The following is a 12,667-nucleotide window of genomic DNA, read 5'->3' as shown; positions in this document are numbered from 1 at the left end:
AGGGCCAGGGTGGGCGGGAGGTGGGGGTTTTACCCGGTTTGGATGCCAAAGTTCTTCTTGGCAACGACCTGGGACCGATGACCTGCACCTATGACCGAGTGCCCAAGCCCGCTGCAGTGGCGGCGGTTACCCGGAGCCAGACAGCGGCAATGGCGGCGGCGCCAGTCCCCCAGCCTTTGGGACCAACGTTAGCGGAGGGCACAGAGGAGCCCGGGGAGATAAGCCAGGATCAGTTGCAACCACAGACTGACTTACTGTTCCCCCTCACCCTTCCCCATTCTCCGGACAATGACATGACTGGGGGGTGGCCAGAATTAGGAGCCCAGTTTAGGGAGGCAGTGAAGACAGACCCTACCCTGGCCGGCATGAGACTTCGGGCATCCGAATCTCAGGCAGGGGAAGGCACTGAGCACTGCCTATGGTATAAGGGACTCCTGTATAGAGAAGAAGGGAACCCAGGGATAGAGGAGGGATTGACCGGTAAGCGACAGCTAGTAGTGCCCCAGGGGTACCAACAGCAACTGTTACGGGTAGCTCACTCTATTCCGTTAGCAGGACATCAGGGGGTCAACAGAACGCGAGCCCGGTTATTACAGCGTTACTACTGGCCGGGGGCATCTCGAGATGTAGGCACTTTCTGCCGCTCTTGTGATGCCTGCCAGCGAGTGGGTAAGGCGGGCGACCGTGTGAAGGCACCCCTGAAACCCCTACCGATAATAGGGGAACCCTTCCAGAAAGAAGCGATGGATCTTGTAGGACCCCTTATTATTCCTAGCAGGTCAGGGAAGCGCTACATCCTCACGGTGGTGGATTTTGCCACCCGGTACCCTGAGGCGGTAGCGCTTGGCACCATAGATGCCAAGACAGTGGCAGCAGCTTTGCTGAACATTTTTTCTAGGGTAGGTTTCCCTAGTGAGGTCCTAACCGATCAGGGGTCGCAGTTCATGAGTGAACTGTTACATTGTCTCTGGGATGCATGCGGTGTACAGCACCGGCGCACTACCCCTTACCATCCCCAGACAAACGGATTATGTGAGAGGTTTAACGGTACCCTGAAGCAGATGCTTCGGACCTTTATAGAGGCGGAGGGGAAAGACTGGGAGATTCATTTACAGCACTTGCTGTTTGCCTACCGAGAGGTACCGCAGGAATCTACAGGCTTCACCCCCTTTGAGCTACTATATGGCCGCAGGGTACGTGGACCTCTGGACCTATTCCGTGAGGGATGGGAAGGGGAGGCTAATGCTACTGATGCTTCAGTGATCCAGTATGTAGTAGATCTCCGAGACCGGTTAGAGATGCTCATGGGGGTGGCCCAGGACCACCTCAGGGCCGCTCAGACCAAGCAAAAGCAATGGTATGACCGGAATGCCTGTACCAGAGAATTCATCCCAGGACAGCAGGTGCTTGTTCTCAAACCCACTCGGGAGAACAAGTTGATGGCTGCCTGGTCGGGACCGTACCCGGTCATCCGAAAGGTGAATGAGTACAACTACGTTGTACAGGTAGAGCCTGAGAGGCATAAGACATATCACGTTAATATGCTGAAAGAATACAGAGCACCGAGTATGGGAGCAGTAATGGCCATTTGTAGCCCACGGCTGGAGGATCCGGCGAGCAATGCTCTGCCTGATCTCCTAGGGGAGGCTAGGCAGGGAAACACTGTGGAGCAGGTAGAGACGGGGGCACAGTTGAGTGCTAGGCAGCAGGTAGAAGCCAGGGACATGCTAGCTAAGTTTAGGGCCCTCTTCACTGACATGCCAGGGACCACACATCTCACAAAACAACCAGTGCACACAGGGGATCTGCAGCCTCTGCATAAGCACGCTTATAGAGTGTCAGCAGAGGTCAAGACCAGTATGGAGAGGGAGATAGAGGAGATGATGGCCCTAGGGGTAATTACTCCGTCCCAGAGTCCTTGGGCAAGCCCGGTAGTTCTAGTCCCTAAGAAGGACAAGACCACCCCGTTTTGTGTGGACTACCGGTTGCTCAACGCTGGGACGGTGTCAGATGTCTATCCCATGCCCCGCATGGATGAGTTACTAGATGAACACGCACGGGCAAAGTATCTGACCACTATGGATTTGAGCAAAGGCTATTGGCAAATCCCACTGACCCTGGAGGCTAGGGAGAAGTCAGCATTCATCACTCCAAGTGGCCTCTATGAGTTTTTGGTGATGCCATTTGGGATGAAGAATGCCCCGGCTACCTTCCAACGCCTGGTCAATAGGTTACTGGAAGGGATGCAGAGCTATGCCAGGGCTTACTTAGATTACATTGCTGTCTTTAGTAATTCCTGGGACTCCCACTTAGGACATGTAGCTGCGGTGCTGGATAGGATCAGGGAGGCTGGGCTTACCTTGAAACCCACTAAGTGTATGGTAGGGATGGCAGAGGTCCTGTATTTAGGGCACAGGGTGGGTGGAGGGCACCTCAAACCACAGCCAGCCAAGGTAGAAGCCATAGTTCAGTGGCCTGTTCCAAAAACCAAGAAACAAGTCATGGCATTTTTGGGCACCGCAGGGTACTATAGGAAGTTTGTCCCACAGTACAGCGCCGTGGCCAAACCCCTGACTGATTTGGCTAAGAAGCAACTGCCTGTACTTATCACCTGGACTCCTGTCTGTGAAACTGCTTTCCAGGCACTGAAAACTGCGCTTGCTGGGGCCCCCATACTGGCTGCCCCGGACTATACCAAACATTTCCTCATACAGACTGATGCCTCGGACTATGGCATTGGGGCTGTGTTGAGCCAAGCGGGGGACGACGGCAGAGAGCACCCTGTGGTGTACCTCAGCCGAAAACTACTCCCCAGAGAGGTGGCCTATGCCACCATTGAGAAAGATTGCTTGGCCATTGTGGGGGCACTCAAAAAACTCCAGCCCTACGTGTATGGAAGGGCTTTCACGGTCCTCACAGACCACAACCCGCTGAGTTGGCTGCAGAGGGAATCAGGGGAGAATGCCAAGTTGCTAAGGTGGAGCTTGGCCTTGCAAGAGTTTGAGTTTACTATTCAGCACAAAAAGGGTAGTGAAAACAGCAATGCTGATGGACTTTCACGTCAGGACTATCCCTCTGAGACCGAGTTCATTAAGGGTGCCAGCAGTGCCCCACTCCCCGTTAGGGCCAGTGGGCCACAGGTCACCCATTAAGAAGGGGAGGTGTAGAGGGAGAGGGGGGTTGGCCCGGTATTAAAGGGGTTGCACCCCATATGGCCACCCCCTGACCTCACCAGGGAGGCAAGCGGTTAACTGGACTGCGGTCCAGGAAGGTGGTTTACACCTTGTCATGAAAATGTATGTTCCCCTGTTCCCATGTTTCATTATAATCCTGTATTTTAAAGATGTTTTAAAGTGCATTTCTGTATCTCCAGTTCTGGAGGTCGCAGAGAGTTGATATTTGGCCAATGTGTGGAGTCACTGTAGGCATTAAGAACTGGCAAATTTCGACCCACTGAGCCCACCAGAATGGAACTTATTAATATGTGTAGATATTAAAGTGTATATGTATGGTATTTTGGATCTGCCCTGAAAATGCAGACTTCCTCTGCTATGCTAATAGGTCATGAAGGGCAGCCGGCTGATTGAGCCTAAGCACTGTGATCAAAAGTTAACTGCCTGATTGTTTACACTAAGTACTAATCAACAGACTCTGCCACTCTAATTGTTACCTGAGGGTGGAGAATCATCAAACTGGAGTGGTTTGTAAGTGTTATGGCTACACCTAAAAACAATGCAGATACTTCATTTGATAGACTGGTCGTCGCCCTGATTTAATTATGGGGCTACACATAGAGTCCCAGTACACATGGGCTAATTAGCTGGGGGGCATGGGTTAATCTGTGTCTCCACGTTAGGGATTGGATACAGATAATTGTTCACCAATAGTCTGAATTCAATGTTAAGAATAGGGTTACACAGGTATATAAACTGTGTCAACCCTACAGTTTTTAGTTGTGCTTCTGATTCCACCTGGGATGTCACCGGATTGCTGGAGAATTGCTAGCTGATACTTCTCCATCCCCCAACCCTAAGTAAGTGTTACCTTCGTCTGTTAATTGTACTATATTGCTGTGTTCACCTTTTTTAAGGAATAAATATATTTTATTATATCTAAGCCTCGTTCCGTTCAACCCAGATATTTGGTGTTCGTTATATCTTGTCATAAACTACCGTGACAGTACATATACAGGACACATTTCTGCACTGCCCTGATCAATATAATGATTAGTGATAGATGCGTAAACATTTGGGGGGAAATCATAATAAATATATATATTTATTAATAAGCACTTAATGAGAAATACATTATGTAATTATATAATGCTCTCTCTCTAGAGCAAAAAATCCAATGTATAAAAAACCTTTGGCACAAAGAAGAATTATAACATGGTGTAATGCAGCTGGAACAAACAAACTCCCAAAGTGATGTTTGTTCTAGCGCGGTAAAGGCAGTAACCTCCTGGAGAACGCCTCCGCTGCGTTATTCCTGCGCAAGACTCCTACTTGTATTGACTCAAAAGAAGAGAGTTCACAAATGGTATAATATTGTTTTAATATACAGGCGGTCCTCGGTTATACGCCAGAATCCATCCCGCAAACCGACGTCGGATTGCAGGTCCAATGTTAATTCGCGGCGACGAGTGTCGGATAATCCTTTGCAATGTCGGATAATCCGTACTGACCTCGGATAATGCGTTCAGTGGAAGGTGTTACCTGGCGTCGGATAATCCGTACTGACCTCGGATAATGCGTTCAGCGGAAGGCGTTATCTGGCGTCGGATAATCCGTATCGAACTGGGATAATGCGCTCAGCGGAAGGCGTTAACCGGCGTCGGATAATCCGTACCGACATGGGATAACGCGTTCAGCGGAAGGCGTTACCCGGCGTCGGATAATCCGTACCGACCTCGGATAACGCGTTCAGCGGAAGGCGTTACCCGGCATCAGATAATCCGTACTGACCTCGGATAATGCGTTCAGCGGAAGGTGTTACCTGGCGTCAGATAATCCGTACCGACGTCAGATAATGCGTTCAGCTGAAGGCGTTACCCGGCGTCAGATAATCCGTACCGACATGGGATAACGCGTTCAGCGGAAGGCGTTGCCTGGCGTCGGATAATCCGTACCGACGTCAGATAATGCGTTCAGCGGAAGGCGTTACCCGGCGTCAGATAATCCGTACCAACGACGGATAATGCATTCAGCGGAAGGCGTTACCCGGCGTCGGATAATCCGTTTGATAACGGACAGTCTGATAGCAAGGACCACCTGTATTTAAAACGTGTAAAAATCTATGTGCTGCGCACCTCACAAACGCGCTATTAGAGAGGGTTGGGGTTCCTTACAATTTATCTGATCTCAGATGCGCTATTAGAGAGGGATGGGGTTCTTTACAATGTATCTGATCTCAGACGCGCTATTAGAGAGGGTTGGGGTTCTTTACAATGTATCTGATCTCAGACGCGCTATTAGAGAGGGTTGGGGTTCCTTACAATGGATCTGATATCAGATGCGCTATTAGAGAGGGATGGGGCTCCTCAACCAGAAAAGGTTAAAGAACACTGATCTAACTACAGCATGCAGAGAACCAGCAGGTACCTACACCTTATATCTACCTACAGGTACATACAGATACCTTCTATATACACCTAGTTCCTACATGAAGAGCATTGCCAGGTACCTATACCTACCTGCACTATACGAATAACAGGAATCCCACTTCTGTAGACACTCACCGCATTACTTACCTTACAGGGTGTAATCTGTAGCCGCATATACCTCTCTCCTATATTACATGTGTGTGTGTGTGTTACGGTCTCGCTCCCCTACCTCCCTGCTCTCTATCTTCTCAGTCACACAGGAAGTCAGTTCAGCCGCGCAGGAAGCATCCCCTTCAAACAGCGTCCATCCAAAGTTATGGGCAAAGTAAGTGTGTGCAGTGTCAGTCAGGAGACAGGAACTGTGTGTGTGACTATCTGATATTGTGTCGGGGTGTTATTGTGCGCCTATGTACCTATACTGTATGCGACGCTGCATTTGTCAGTGTGTCTGTGATACTATGCATCTCTCAGTACGTGTCACCGACACTGTAGGATCTGTGTATTAAGACAAGTGATGCAGTTTAAACTCCTTTAAGCCAATAACATTGTGTTTGATATTTACACATTGTGATACGGTCTTTTGGTGTATCTGATGCTATGTACCTTTGTCTCTTGGTGTGCGTCTGATGTTGTGTGTCTCTACTCTGACACGGTCTTAGTTTGTGCCTGATGCTGTGTGTACCTGTGTATCTACCACTGTCTCTCTTAGTGTCTGGCTGTGATGCTGTCTTGCTGTGTATCTGAAGTTGTGCGTCTGCTGTGATACTCTTTCTTGCTGTATATCTCTGATGCTGTGTGTCTGGCTGTGACGCTCTTTCTTGCTGTATATCTCTGTTTCTGTGTCTGGCTGTGACGCTGCCTTGCTGTATATCTCTGTTTGTGTCTGGCTGTAACGCTCTTTCTTGCTGTATATCTTTCATGCTGTGTGTCTGGCTGTAACGCTCTTTCTTGCTGTATATCTCTGATGCTGTGTGTCTGGCTGTAACGCTCTTTCTTGCTGTATATCTCTGATGCTGTGTGTCTGGCTGTAACGCTCTTTCTTGCTGTATATCTCTGATGCCGTGTGTCTGGCTGTGACGCGCTTTCTTGCTGTATATCTCTGATGCCGTGTGTCTGGCTGTGACGCTCTTTCTTGCTGTATATCTCTGATGCTGTGTGTCTGGCTGTAACGCTCTTTCTTGCTGTATATCTCTGATGCTGTGTGTCTGGCTGTAACGCTCTTTCTTGCTGTATATCTCTGATGCTGTGTGTCTGGCTGTGACGCGCTTTCTTGCTGTATATCTTTGATGCTGTGTGTCTGGCTGTGACGCTCTTTCTTGCTGTATATCTCTGATGCCGTGTGTCTGGCTGTGACGCTCTTTCTTGCTGTATATCTCTGATGCTGTGTGTCTGGCTGTAACGCTCTTTCTTGCTGTATATCTCTGATGCTGTGTGTCTGGCTGTAACGCTCTTTCTTGCTGTATATCTCTCACGCTGTGTGTCTGGCTGTGACGCAGTCTTGCTGTATATCTCTGATGCTGTGTCTGGCTGTAACGCTCTTTCTTGCTGTATATCTCTGATGCTGTGTGTCTGGCTGTAACGCTCTTTCTTGCTGTATATCTCTGATGCTGTGTGTCTGGCTGTGACGCTCTTTCTTGCTGTATATCTCTGATGCTGTGTGTCTGGCTGTAACGCTCTTTCTTGCTGTATATCTCTGATGCTGTGTGTCTGGCTGTAACGCTCTTTCTTGCTGTATATCTCTGATGCTGTGTGTCTGGCTGTGACGCAGTCTTGCTGTATATCTCTGATGCTGTGTGTCTGGCTGTGACGCTGCCTTGCTGTATATCTCTGATGCTGTGTGTCTGGCTGTGACGCTCTTTCTTGCTGTATATCTCTGATGCTGTGTGTCTGGCTGTAACGCTCTTTCTTGCTGTATATCTCTGATGCTGTGTGTCTGGCTGTGACGCAGTCTTGCTGTATATCTCTGATGCTGTGTGTCTGGCTGTGACGCTCTTTCTTGCTGTATATCTCTGATGCTGTGTGTCTGGCTGTAACGCTCTTTCTTGCTGTATATCTCTGATGCTGTGTGTCTGGCTGTGACGCTCTTTCTTGCTGTATATCTCTGATGCTGTGTGTCTGGCTGTGACGCTCTTTCTTGCTGTATATCTCTCACGCTGTGTGTCTGGCTGTGACGCAGTCTTGCTGTATATCTCTGATGCTGTGTCTGGCTGTAACGCTCTTTCTTGCTGTATATCTCTGATGCTGTGTGTCTGGCTGTAACGCTCTTTCTTGCTGTATATCTCTGATGCTGTGTGTCTGGCTGTGACGCTCTTTCTTGCTGTATATCTCTGATGCTGTGTGTCTGGCTGTAACGCTCTTTCTTGCTGTATATCTCTGATGCTGTGTGTCTGGCTGTAACGCTCTTTCTTGCTGTATATCTCTGATGCTGTGTGTCTGGCTGTGACGCTCTTTCTTGCTGTATATCTCTGATGCTGTGTGTCTGGCTGTAACGCTCTTTCTTGCTTTATATCTCTGATGCTGTGTGTCTGGCTGTGACGCAGTCTTGCTGTATATCTCTGATGCTGTGTGTCTGGCTGTAACGCTCTTTCTTGCTGTATATCTCTGATGCTGTGTGTCTGGCTGTGACGCTGCCTTGCTGTATATCTCTGATGCTGTGTGTCTGGCTGTGACGCTGCCTTGCTGTATATCTCTGATGCTGTGTGTCTGGCTGTGACGCAGTCTTGCTGTATATCTCTGATGCCGTGTGTCTGGCTGTAACGCTCTTTCTTGCTGTATATCTCTGATGCTGTGTGTCTGGCTGTGACGCTGCCTTGCTGTATATCTCTGCCGTGTGTCTGGCAGTGACGCTCTTTCTTGCTGTATATCTCTGATGCTGTGTGTCTGGCTGTAACGCGCTTTCTTGCTGTATATCTCTGATGCTGTGTGTCTGGCTGTGACGCTCTTTCTTGCTGTATATCTCTGATGCTGTGTGTCTGGCTGTAACGCTCTTTCTTGCTGTATATCTCTGATGCCGTGTGTCTGGCTGTAACGCGCTTTCTTGCTGTATATCTCTGATGCTGTGTGTCTGGCTGTGACGCTCTTTCTTGCTGTATATCTCTGATGCTGTGTGTCTGGCTGTAACGCTCTTTCTTGCTGTATATCTCTGATGCTGTGTCTGGCTGTAACGCTCTTTCTTGCTGTATATCTCTGATGCTGTGTGTCTGGCTGTGACGCTCTTTCTTGCTGTATATCTCTGATGCCGTGTGTCTGGCTGTGACGCTCTTTCTTGCTGTATATCTCTGATGCTGTGTCTGGCTGTAACGCGCTTTCTTGCTGTATATCTCTGATGCCGTGTGTCTGGCTGTAACGCTCTTTCTTGCTGTATATCTCTGATGCTGTGTGTCTGGCTGTAACGCTCTTTCTTGCTGTATATCTCTGATGCTGTGTGTCTGGCTGTGACGCTCTTTCTTGCTGTATATCTCTGATGCTGTGTGTCTGGCTGTGACGCGCTTTCTTGCTGTATATCTCTGATGCTGTGTGTCTGGCTGTGACGCTCTTTCTTGCTGTATATCTCTGATGCTGTGTGTCTGGCTGTAACGCTCTTTCTTGCTGTATATCTCTGATGCTGTGTGTCTGGCTGTAACGCTCTTTCTTGCTGTATATCTCTGATGCCGTGTGTCTGGCTGTGACGCTCTTTCTTGCTGTATATCTCTGATGCTGTGTGTCTGGCTGTAACGCTCTTTCTTGCTGTATATCTCTGATGCTGTGTGTCTGGCTGTAACGCTCTTTCTTGCTGTATATCTCTGATGCTGTGTGTCTGGCTGTGACGCAGTCTTGCTGTATATCTCTGATGCTGTGTGTCTGGCTGTGACGCAGTCTTGCTGTATATCTCTGATGCCGTGTGTCTGGCTGTAACGCTCTTTCTTGCTGTATATCTCTGATGCTGTGTGTCTGGCTGTAACGCTCTTTCTTGCTGTATATCTCTGATGCTGTGTCTGGCTGTGACGCTCTTTCTTGCTGTATATCTCTGATGCTGTGTGTCTGGCTGTAACGCTCTTTCTTGCTGTATATCTCTGATGCTGTGTCTGGCTGTGACGCTCTTTCTTGCTGTATATCTCTGATGCTGTGTGTCTGGCTGTAACGCTCTTTCTTGCTGTATATCTCTGATGCTGTGTGTCTGGCTGTAACGCTCTTTCTTGCTGTATATCTCTGATGCTGTGTGTCTGGCTGTAACGCTCTTTCTTGCTGTATATCTCTGATGCTGTGTGTCTGGCTGTAACGCTCTTTCTTGCTGTATATCTCTGATGCCGTGTGTCTGGCTGTAACGCTCTTTCTTGCTGTATATCTCTGATGCTGTGTGTCTGGCTGTAACGCTCTTTCTTGCTTTATATCTCTGATGCTGTGTGTCTGGCTGTAACGCTCTTTCTTGCTGTATATCTCTCACGCTGTGTGTCTGGCTGTAACGCTCTTTCTTGCTGTATATCTCTGATGCTGTGTCTGGCTGTAACGCTCTTTCTTGCTGTATATCTCTGATGCTGTGTGTCTGGCTGTGACGCAGTCTTGCTGTATATCTCTGATGCTGTGTGTCTGGCTGTAACGCTCTTTCTTGCTGTATATCTCTGATGCTGTGTGTCTGGCTGTAACGCTCTTTCTTGCTGTATATCTCTGATGCTGTGTGTCTGGCTGTGACGCTCTTTCTTGCTGTATATCTCTGATGCTGTGTGTCTGGCTGTAATGCTCTTTCTTGCTGTATATCTCTGATGCTGTGTGTCTGGCTGTGACGCTGCCTTGCTGTATATCTCTGATGCTGTGTGTCTGGCTGTGACGCTCTTTCTTGCTGTATATCTCTGATGCTGTGTGTCTGGCTGTAACGCTCTTTCTTGCTGTATATCTCTGATGCTGTGTGTCTGGCTGTGACACGCTTTCTTGCTGTATATCTCTGATGCCGTGTGTCTGGCTGTAACGCTCTTTCTTGCTGTATATCTCTGATGCCGTGTGTCTGGCTGTAACGCCCTTTCTTGCTGTATATCTCTGATGCTGTGTGTCTGGCTGTAACGCTCTTTCTTGCTGTATATCTCTGATGCTGTGTGTCTGGCTGTGACGCTCTTTCTTGCTGTATATCTCTGATGCTGTGTGTCTGGCTGTGACGCTCTTTCTTGCTGTATATCTCTGATGCTGTGTGTCTGGCTGTGACACGCTTTCTTGCTGTATATCTCTGATGCTGTGTGTCTGGCTGTAACGCTCTTTCTTGCTGTATATCTCTGATGCTGTGTGTCTGGCTGTGACGCAGTCTTGCTGTATATCTCTGATGCTGTGTGTCTGGCTGTGACGCAGTCTTGCTGTATATCTCTGATGCTGTGTGTCTGGCTGTAACGCTCTTTCTTGCTGTATATCTCTGATGCTGTGTGTCTGGCTGTAACGCTCTTTCTTGCTGTATATCTCTGATGCTGTGTGTCTGGCTGTAACGCTCTTTCTTGCTGTATATCTCTGATGCTGTGTGTCTGGCTGTGACACGCTTTCTTGCTGTATATCTCTGATGCCGTGTGTCTGGCTGTGACGCTCTTTCTTGCTGTATATCTCTGATGCTGTGTGTCTGGCTGTAACGCTCTTTCTTGCTGTATATCTCTGATGCTGTGTGTCTGGCTGTAACGCTCTTTCTTGCTGTATATCTCTGATGCCGTGTGTCTGGCTGTGACGCAGTCTTGCTGTATATCTCTGATGCTGTGTGTCTGGCTGTGACGCTCTTTCTTGCTGTATATCTCTGATGCCGTGTGTCTGGCTGTGACGCAGTCTTGCTGTATATCTCTGATGCTGTGTGTCTGGCTGTAACGCTCTTTCTTGCTGTATATCTCTGATGCTGTGTGTCTGGCTGTGACGCAGTCTTGCTGTATATCTCTGATGCTGTGTGTCTGGCTGTGACGCTCTTTCTTGCTGTATATCTCTGATGCTGTGTGTCTGGCTGTGACGCTCTTTCTTGCTGTATATCTCTGATGCTGTGTGTCTGGCTGTAACGCGTTTTCTTGCTGTATATCTCTGATGCTGTGTGTCTGGCTGTAACGCTCTTTCTTGCTGTATATCTCTGATGCCGTGTGTCTGGCTGTGACGGTCTTTCTTGCTGTATATCTCTGATGCCGTGTGTCTGGCTGTGACGCTCTTTCTTGCTGTATATCTCTGATGCTGTGTGTCTGGCTGTAACGCTCTTTCTTGCTGTATATCTCTGATGCCGTGTGTCTGGCTGTGACACGCTTTCTTGCTGTATATCTCTGATGCTGTGTGTCTGGCTGTGACACGCTTTCTTGCTGTATATCTCTGATGCCGCGTGTCTGGCTGTGACGCTCTTTCTTGCTGTATATCTCTGATGCTGTGTGTCTGGCTGTGACGCAGTCTTGCTGTATATCTCTGATGCTGTGTGTCTGGCTGTGACGCTCTTTCTTGCTGTATATCTCTGATGCCGTGTGTCTGGCTGTGACGCTCTTTCTTGCTGTATATCTCTGATGCCGTGTGTCTGGCTGTGACGCTCTTTCTTGCTGTATATCTCTGATGCTGTGTGTCTGGCTGTAACGCTCTTTCTTGCTGTATATCTCTGATGCTGTGTGTCTGGCTGTAACGCTCTTTCTTGCTGTATATCTCTGATGCTGTGTGTCTGGCTGTAACGCGCTTTCTTGCTGTATATCTCTGATGCCGTGTGTCTGGCTGTGACGCTCTTTCTTGCTGTATATCTCTGATGCTGTGTGTCTGGCTGTGACGCTCTTTCTTGCTGTATATCTCTGATGCCGTGTGTCTGGCTGTGACGCAGTCTTGCTGTATATCTCTGTTTCTGTGTGTCTGGCTGTGACGCTCTTTCTTGCTGTATATCTCTGATGCCGTGTGTCTGGCTGTAACGCTCTTTCTTGCTGTATATCTCTGATGCTGTGTGTCTGGCTGTAACGCTCTTTCTTGCTGTATATCTCTGATGCCGTGTGTCTGGCTGTGACGCTCTATCTTGCTGTATATCTCTGATGCTGTGTGTCTGGCTGTAACGCTCTTTCTTGCTGTATATCTCTGATGCTGTGTGTCTGGCTGTGACGCTCTTTCTTGCTGTATATC

The 12,667-nt window shown here is 48.7% G+C and overlaps 1 protein-coding gene across 1 annotated transcript in view; it reads left to right on the top strand.

Moving 5' to 3' along the window:
* The window catches only part of LOC142476641 (myelin regulatory factor-like), a gene marked incomplete at its 5' end in the record, with an annotated part of 36,574 nt that extends 30,562 nt beyond the window's left edge, over window positions 1-6,012 (top strand). Inside the window, one exon of the mRNA XM_075581854.1 lies at window positions 5,855-6,012. Coding sequence (XP_075437969.1) covers window positions 5,855-5,981 — 127 coding nt within the window. The remainder of the gene's footprint in view (window positions 1-5,854) is intronic.
* Between the last annotated feature and the right edge of the window lie 6,655 nt (window positions 6,013-12,667).

Source organism: Ascaphus truei, unplaced genomic scaffold (genome assembly GCF_040206685.1).
Source record: "Ascaphus truei isolate aAscTru1 unplaced genomic scaffold, aAscTru1.hap1 HAP1_SCAFFOLD_1633, whole genome shotgun sequence".
NCBI lineage: Eukaryota > Metazoa > Chordata > Amphibia > Anura > Ascaphidae > Ascaphus > Ascaphus truei.
This window is presented reverse-complemented; position numbering and strand designations above follow the sequence as displayed.